Source organism: Elephantulus edwardii, unplaced genomic scaffold, assembly GCF_000299155.1.
Source record: "Elephantulus edwardii isolate Elephantulus edwardi_28Jun2011 unplaced genomic scaffold, EleEdw1.0 scaffold00512, whole genome shotgun sequence".
NCBI lineage: Eukaryota > Metazoa > Chordata > Mammalia > Macroscelidea > Macroscelididae > Elephantulus > Elephantulus edwardii.
The window spans coordinates 462,308-471,027 of NW_006400262.1; the positions used below are offsets into that span (position 1 = coordinate 462,308).

General features: G+C 40.4%; 1 protein-coding gene across 1 annotated transcript in view; it reads left to right on the forward strand.

Moving 5' to 3' along the window:
- LOC102852103 (histone deacetylase complex subunit SAP130-like) overlaps positions 1 to 8,720 on the forward strand; it is a 138,434-nt gene that overhangs the window by 92,160 nt on the left and 37,554 nt on the right. Inside the window, exon 14 of the mRNA XM_006903120.1 lies at positions 1,961 to 2,065. Within this exon, the coding sequence (XP_006903182.1) occupies positions 1,961 to 2,065 (105 nt within the window). The remainder of the gene's footprint in view (positions 1 to 1,960; positions 2,066 to 8,720) is intronic.

Here is an 8,720-nt window from a genome sequence, read left to right on the forward strand (position 1 = left end):
CATCAATTGATAGGACCATATGGTTCTTGTTCTTTGCCTTGTTGATGTGATGAATTACATTGATTGTTTTCCTTAATGTTGAACCATCCTTGCATACCTATTATGAATCCCACTTGGTCATGGTGGATTATTTTTTTTATGATTTGAATCTTTTTGACATCAGTCAGCCACTGGTCTCAGAACTCTTGGAATTCTTAGTTCCTGCATGACCCCACCAACCCCAAAGCATCACTCAGAGATCAAAGCAGATATACTGTATTGAGTCCCTTCATGACTGCTTGCTTCATATCTTTAATCAGTTTTCATTCAGTTTCTGCCTTCAGGAGATGTTTTCATGTACTCTTTATTGTTTCTTGTGCATCTCAGGATTCTGGGACTATCATCCAAATATGCAATTTTCATTTTTGTGTCTATTGGAAAGGAATTGATCTCCTGATCTAATTGGTCTTGGTCATCATATTGGAAGTCCTGAAAGTTTACTTTCTTCATGTCCGATGTCCTTGATGCCATCTCAAAACTCATGTTGTGTTTGATTATTAGTGTTTGGTTCATCAGATCTATGCTTGAGATCTCCACATTGAGATGGAATATACTTAAAGATGAACTCCTTGTAGCCTTATTTTCATTTTCTTTAACTATAATTTGAACTTGCATAGGAACAATTGATGATCATTTCACAATCAGCTCCCTGCCTTGTTTGGAATGTTGATATTGACACTAAAGTTTTATACTTTGTTTCCACAAATTTAATCAATTTGATACCTGTATATTTCATCCTACAAGCTTGATGTGTTTATTCGTCATTTAAATTTTCTAAAAAAGATATTTATAGCAGGTACATCGCTGGTCGTACAAAATTCTGTGCTGTCCTCATTTCTGTCACCAAATCCGTATTTTCTAACTACCAGTTTCCAACTGCCATTACTGTTACTCTTAAAGCATCTATATTGCATTTTTGGACAATTGCACACCTAATGTATAGTGAGGTCAATAATTGAGCATTCAGAAGCTCATATAATGTGCTGCAGTATCCTGAAGTAACAAGGAGATAAGGCATACTAGAAGCAGCAACTCAGAGATCATAGTCTTCCTGGAGGGAGACTGGCCAGAAGCAAGGCAGAATGGAGCAGGAACCATCTGTATTTCATTTAAATCCTTTTAGTAGTATTTGACTTTTTAATAATAAATAGAATTAATTATTAACAGTTTAAAATTATATATTCTCGTTCTAGTTACTTTGTTTCACATTCACTGTATCTGGAATTTTCCTTTAGAATTCTGAAAACTCAGCATTTCAGAGCCACCTGTGTTTCCACATTGCTAAACTCAGAGGTGGATTCCCAGTCCTAGCTTTATTTATCCACTGTGGCACTGTGTCAGTGTTCCTGCATAGTACATCCTGGTGAGCTCTTCACTGCTGCCTGAGAGGTTGGTGTGTGAAGCCTACCAGTGGTGCCTCAGAAGACTGGCCTGCCTCCAAAAGTCTACCGCCTGTTAAGAGCACCCTGCAGAGCAGTTCTGTTATGCACACATGGGATCTCCATGAATCAGAATCATGTTCTCTTAACTCCTTCCTATAATAAACTTTTACTTGAAACAGCTCTGTATAAACTGCATACTATGTAGATTTAAATATGTGTAGTAAAAGCAAAAGTGCAATTCATAAGCTAACATATTAATAATATGAAGTAAAAGGAGCTATCCCATCCTAGAATCAGTGGATGGCAGGATCACAGACTTGGAGGGAGCCTGGCAGAAGTAAGATGGATGGAGCAGGACCATCTATCTGTATTTTATTAATAACCTTTTAGTAATAATTCCTTTTAAAATAATGGACATGTAATTTTTAAAACATGCAGCTATTTTGGGGCTTTTCGTTGCCAGAAAAATGACCATCTTATACTGTATATCTTTTGATGCCCTTGGACCACTCTTTTCCTAGTTTGTTGGTCTTTTTCAGAATGGCAGTTCGGAAAACCCTTATTCCTCCTCAGCCTCCTGAAATGACCAGTTCCAGAGTGGACAGCTCTTTGCGGAGCACATCTGGATCACCTAGACCTACAGGGTGAGGAAGATACCATTTCTGCTCTCAATCTTGCTTTTATTTGCTCCTACTTGGGAGATTTTCCAAGAAATGTGATGGACTAGTATTCCTCTGTGCATCCTTTAAAATCCACAAGTGTAAGTGTGTGATTTGCATGTTTCTCAACTTCTCTAGGTGAAATGAGTGTATTTATAAGGTCTACATCATAGTACTCTTTTTTTTTAAAAAAAAGTTTACTTATTTTTTAACTTGGTGTACCATCAAATTGGATGCAACTGGCACTCCTTCTTCAGCGGAGCATTTGGTGGATTTGAACTGCGCATATTCAGGATTGAACGGCAGCTTCTTGCCACTTGGCAGCCAGAGCTCCTACATCATAGTACTCTTAAGAATTTTTTAAAATTAAAAATTCAGATACCTAAAAGAGAGCCTACCTCCTAGGAAACACTCAGTACTTATTGTTGTTTTTAACAATAAAATTTTTTTTATTTTACTTTAATATTTTTTGTGTGTGTGTCTTCAAATTGGATCTGACTGGTACAAGAGGAGAGATTTTACCTCCTTCTCCAGCAGAGCATCTAGTAGACTTGAAGCAAGTGCCTCTGGGATTGCAGTGCAGCTTCTTGCCATTAGGCCACCAGAGCTCCCCAACAATAACAATCTTTAAAGAAAAAAATGAAAGTGATTTTTCTACCTCCTCACCCACCTTGCCAGTCACATTTCCAGAAATATTATGAACCATTTTGACAAATGTTTTCAACTTACATTATTTATTATATCAGTAATAACTTAGCATATTAATATATTTTGCTCTTATTTCATCATAAAACTTTATTCAAGGAAAAAATTTACAGAATGCCTTACTAAGTAAGTAATGTATCATTTTAGAATTTAAGGGATTTGTTGTTGTTATTAATTTGCTATTGAGTCAAGTATGACTCAGGGGAGTTCTGGTGGCCTAGTGGCAAGAAGCTGCACTGCAATCCCAGAGGAACACGGTTCGAGTCCACCAGATGCTCTGCCAGAGAAGGAGGCGCAATATCCTCCTGTACCAGTCAGATCTGATTTGACGGTACACGCACACAAAATAAAAAAAATAAAAAAAAAAAGTATGACTCATAGAAGCAGTATGTACAACAGATCCGAGCACATCCGTTACCATGCTCATCATCTCGTATGTACTAAAGCCTGTTGCTGCAGTCACTGTGTCAATCTGTCTCATGGAGGATCTTCCTCTATTTCACTGAAACTCCTCCTTTGCAATCATGATGTTCCTTTCCCTTCAAGAGGCCCAAAACATGCCCAGAGTATGAGAGATGAAGTCTCTAGAGAAGAGTCTGCCTGCATCTTCTCCAAGACATACCTTTTTGGTTTTTTGGCATTCCATGGGATATTCAGTACTTGTCTCCCAAACCACAAATCAGAGTCTTCAATTTTTTTCCTGTCATCATTATTCATTGTCCAACTCTCATATGAAACCTAAAGCAGGTACACCTTAATCTTCAGACTGACATAAGCAGTAACTGAATCATCTGATAACCATAAGGTCATCAGTTTGAATCCACTAGCTTCTTTGTGGAAGAAAAACAAGACAATCTCCTGAAAAGATATATAGCCTTCGAAACCCATGAGTGAGCTTGATGGTAGTAGGGAAAGTAGAAGGTGTCTGTTCACTTAAGGCTTATTCTCTAAATTCATACAAAGAAATAAGCAATGTATGAGGAAGAAAGCAATGTAAACAGAATCCTGTAGATTAGACTGTTTTCCCCCAAAATAGCTCATGAAGTCCTAATCTCTCTATCTCTAAATGTAATCCCACTGTAGAATATGGGTTTCTCTGTTCTTTTAAGGAATTTATACCCCTGTAAGGATGAGTTCTAAACCTTGTCGCGTCTTGCTGGTAAAAAGAGTACCAAAGAGACACACGAGCAAACGTGAAGTGGGGAAGACACAAGCAGCTGTTGTGGATAGCCAAGGAACAGTAGGGCGAGAATAAGAGAAAAAGCTTTTCCAGGAAAAAAACCTATTGAGTCCAGACTTCTTTCTTCCTAAATTGTGGAGAAGTAAGTTTCTCACTTATTTCTCACTACCTACTTGTGGTAGTTTTATTACAGCCATACTAAGAAACTAAGATTGTTGTTGTTGTTGTTATGTGCCATCGAGTCATTTGCGATTCATAGTGACCCTATGTACAACAGCCCTAAACCCTGCTCTATCCTGTGCCAATCGCACTGCCTCTTGACACACCCATCCCGATTACCCCAGTCACTGAATCAATCCACCTCATAGAGGGTCTTCCCCTCTTGCGCCGTCCGTTCACCCTCCCAAGCATGATGTCCCTCTCCAAGGACCTGTCCCTCCTTGCAACATCGCCAGAGTATGTCAGACGAAGCCCCAGAATCCTTGTCTCTACGGAGTAGCTTGATCTAACCCTCTCCAGGATGAATCTGTTTGTTTTCTTTCTTGGCAGTCCATGGTACATTCAATACTCTTCTCCAGCACCACAGCTCAAAGGCATCAATTCTCCTTCTATCCTCCCTAGTCATTATCCAACTCTCTGATGCATAACAAGTGATTGCAAAGAGCATGGCCTGTATCAGGCGCATCTTAGTCTTCAGAGAGACACCGTTGCTCTTGAGTACTTGAGAGAGGTCATTAAGAGCAGACTTTCCCATCGCAATATGTTTTTTTGATTTCTTGACTGCTGGTGCCAAGAGTGCTGACCGTGGAGCCGAGCAGACTGAATCTGTGAACAATCTCAATCTCTTCGCCATCCATCCTGATGCTGCCAATTGGTCCAGTGGTGAGAATCTTTGTCTTCTTGACATACTAAGAAACTAAGATAGGAATATAAATTAATAGGTAAACATAAAGACCTCTGTAAGCAGAGTTCTAGGACACATCAGCAAATGAACTGTTGCATTCCTTGATCTCAGAATGTGTCAGGAAAAAGAAAAAACATAGACACAGCTTTAATATGGGACTGCATGCACTTTTTTTGGACATTAGTGCTGTGGTGCTGTTAGGTGACATCGAGTTTAGTGCATTTCATAGAGACCCTGTCAACAGCACATCTGAACCTTGGCCTGTCCTGTGCCACACTGACTTATGATCTCTAGTAGTGTTCCAGATTTTAGAGCGCCTTTGTCTAACTCACTGACCCTCTGTCTTTTCTAGCATATCATTTTTCATAGACTGGATGCAAAGTATGTGAAACAGTTTCTCTATCCTTTCCTCTAAGGAGCATCCTGATTGAACTTCCTTCAAGATATATTTGTTTGTTCTTCTAGACAGTACATGTGATATTAAATACTTTTCTCCAACACCATAATTCAAAGGCAGTGGGTAGAGTGGAGGGACAGCGCAGGAGGGGAAGACCCTCTCTGAGGTGGATTGATTCAGTGACTGGTGTAATCGGGATGGGTGTGTCAGAGGCAGTGCGGTTGGCGCAGGATAGAGCAGGGTTTAGGGCTGTTGTGCATAGGGTCACTATGAGTTGCAAACGGCTCGACGGCACATAACAACAACAACAACCATAACCAGATATAAAGTGGGTGGTATAAAGGTACAGAAAGTCATTGCTTAGGCAAACATCCTTCTCCATCTCTCAGAGTCTTGGCATTCATCAGATTCTACTTGGATTCTCATTTGTGTATGAGATCCACTTCCCATGTGCTCCGTAAAAACCCCAGTGGATATAAAGATTAGGCCAACCCTGTTCTGTTAGGAATTAAGATTAAGCCAATCCTGCTACAGTTTGAGAAATGCTATGGACAAAATCTTGAATGAACCAGGAAGCATCAAAAGAAGATGGAAGGAGTACTGATTCAGTGTACCAAAACACTTGGTCAACACAGAAATATTTTGGGACACACCCTGTAATCAAGAGCCAGTAGTAATGAAGGAAGGAGTTAAAGACCCACTGAAGGTATTGACAAAAAATAAGCACCGAGGAATTGTTGGGATACCAGTTGACATGTTTCAACTAACAACTGCAGCCATGGACAGTCTTTGTCAAGACTGGAGGGCAGCTGACTGACTGAAAAAGATCCACGTTTGTTCCTTTTGCCATGAAGGTGATACAGCACAGTGTGGAAATTACCTCACAGTATCATTAGTATCACATTTAAGCAAAACACTGCTGAAAATCATTAAAAAACAGCTAGAACAGTACATAGATGTTCAAGCTGGCTTAAGAAGAGGTCATAGTACCAGGGATATCATTGCTGATGTCAGATGGATCCTGGCTGAAAGCAGAATACCAGAAGAATGTCTATTTATGCATTATTGACTATGCAAAGATATTTGACTATATAGATCATAACAAATTATGGCTAATAATGAGAATTGGAATCCTATAACACTTTAAATTGTGCTCATGTGAAACTTATGCCTGGATCAAGAGGCTGTTGTGCTAACAGAGCAAAGAAACACTACATGGTTTAAAATTAATAAAAGTGTGTTTCAGGGTTATATCCTCTTTCTATACCCATTCAGACTATATGTTAAGCAAATTATTCAAGACACTGGACTCTTAAGAATATGGCATTAGGGTCAGATGACACAACCTTTTTTGCTAAACGTGATGAGGATTTGAAGCACTTGTTGGAGAAGATCAAAAAATAAAGCCTTCAGTATGGATTACATCTTTAATCGTAAGAAAACAATAAATTTTTACCATTGAACCAGTGGCCAACGTCATAATAGATGAAAAAATACTGAAACTGTCAATGCCTTCCTCTTGATTGGATCCATATTCTACATTCGTGTGTGTGTGTGTGTACACACCATCAAATCAGATCCAACTGGCACAGGGAGAATACCCTCCTCCAGCAGAGCATCTGGTAGATTTGAACCCTATGCTTTCAGGATAGCAGCACAGCTTCTTGCCACTAGGCTGCTAGAATCTCCCAACCTCTCCCCCCCCTTTTCCTTCTCACATTATACATCCTTGGTACCAACGGTTTATTGCCAATCAGGAGATCTATTGCACTGGGAAAGTCTGCAGTTGGGGACCTCTCCAAATCATTGAGATTCATTGATAGCAGTTTGAAAACCAAGATGCACTTCATTCAGGCATGGTCTTTTCAGTCCCTTGCATATGAGAACTAGATAGTGATTAAGGATGACAGAATAATTGATGCCTTTGATCTCTTGTGTTGGAGAGTATTGAATTATCCCCATGAGTATCCATGGACTGCAAAAAAGAACAGAATAAATCTTAGAGAACGTGCAACCAGAGTGCTCCTTGGAGGCAGAGATGACAAAGTTTTATCACAAATGCTTTGGGCATGTTTCTAGGAGAGGCTTTTCCTTAGAAAAAGACATAAGGCTCCATCTAACTTACTTCGGACATGTAGTGAGGAGAGACCGGTCCTTGGAGAGGGACATCATGCTTGGGAGGGTGGAGGGACGGCACAGGAGAGGAAGGCCCTCTATGAGGTGGATTGATTCAGTGACTAGGATAATTGGGATGGGAGTGTCAGAGACAGTGCGATTGGCACAGGACAGAGCGGAGTTTAGGGCTGTTGTACATAGGGTCGCTATGAGTCGCAGGCAACTTGACGGCACATAACAACAACAACAACACTTGAAAAGTTGGCAGAACAGTGAAAGAGAGGAAGGAAGACCTTCAGCCAGATGTATTGACACCGTGACTGCAGCAGTAAACTCAGGTGTGTCAGAGATTGGCACAGGGTAGGACAGGGTTTAAGTCTGTTGTTCATAGGGTTGCTATTAGTAGTACTTGACTCAACACCTAACAATTCCAGTATGACTTCATTGTGTTTGATTTTTTTTTTCCTTTCAGAAGTCTTTGAAATACTCAGTACTCCTCTCCAACATTAAAATTCTAAAACTGTGATTCTTCTTTGTCACCTTGCTTCATTAACCAGCTCATTTATTGCATGTTGTTGTTGTTATGTGCTGTCGAGTCTCTTTTGACTTATTGCAACCCTGCGTACAAAAGCCCTAAACTCTGCTCTGCCCTGTGCCAGACGCGCCGTCTCCGATACACCCACCCCAATTACCCCAATCACTGAATCAGTCCACCTCATAGAGGGCCTTCCCCTCCTGGCCTGTCCCTCCACCCTCCCAACCATAATGTCCCTCTCCAAGGACATGTCCCTCTCGAAGGACCTGTCCCTCCTTACAACATGTCCAAAGTATGTTACACGGAACCTCAGAATCCTTGCCTCTAAGGAGCTACCCAGTTTAACTCTATCCAGGATGAATCTGTTTGTTTTCCTATGAGTCCATGGTAACCTTAATACTCTTCTCCAGCACCAGAACTGAAAGGCATCAATTCTCCTTCTATCCTCCTTAGTCATTTTCCAATTCTCTGATGCATAACAAGTGATAGCAAAGACCATGGCCTAGATCATTTATTGAATAGGAAGCAATTAAAAATGCCATTGCTTCAATCAGACACCCTAGTCTTTTAATTCAGACGTCTTACTCTTAGAACAGAGATATAGGTCCTTGACAGCAAATTTCCCTAGTGTTGTTCCCATTCCAAAGAAAGGTGACCCAACTGAGTGTGGAAACTACAGAACAGTGTCATTGATTTCACATGCAAGCAGGATTCTACTGAAGATCATCCAAAAACGATTAGAACAGCACATCAGCAGAGAACTGCCGGAAGTCCAGGCTGGGTTTAGAAGGGGTCGTGGTACTA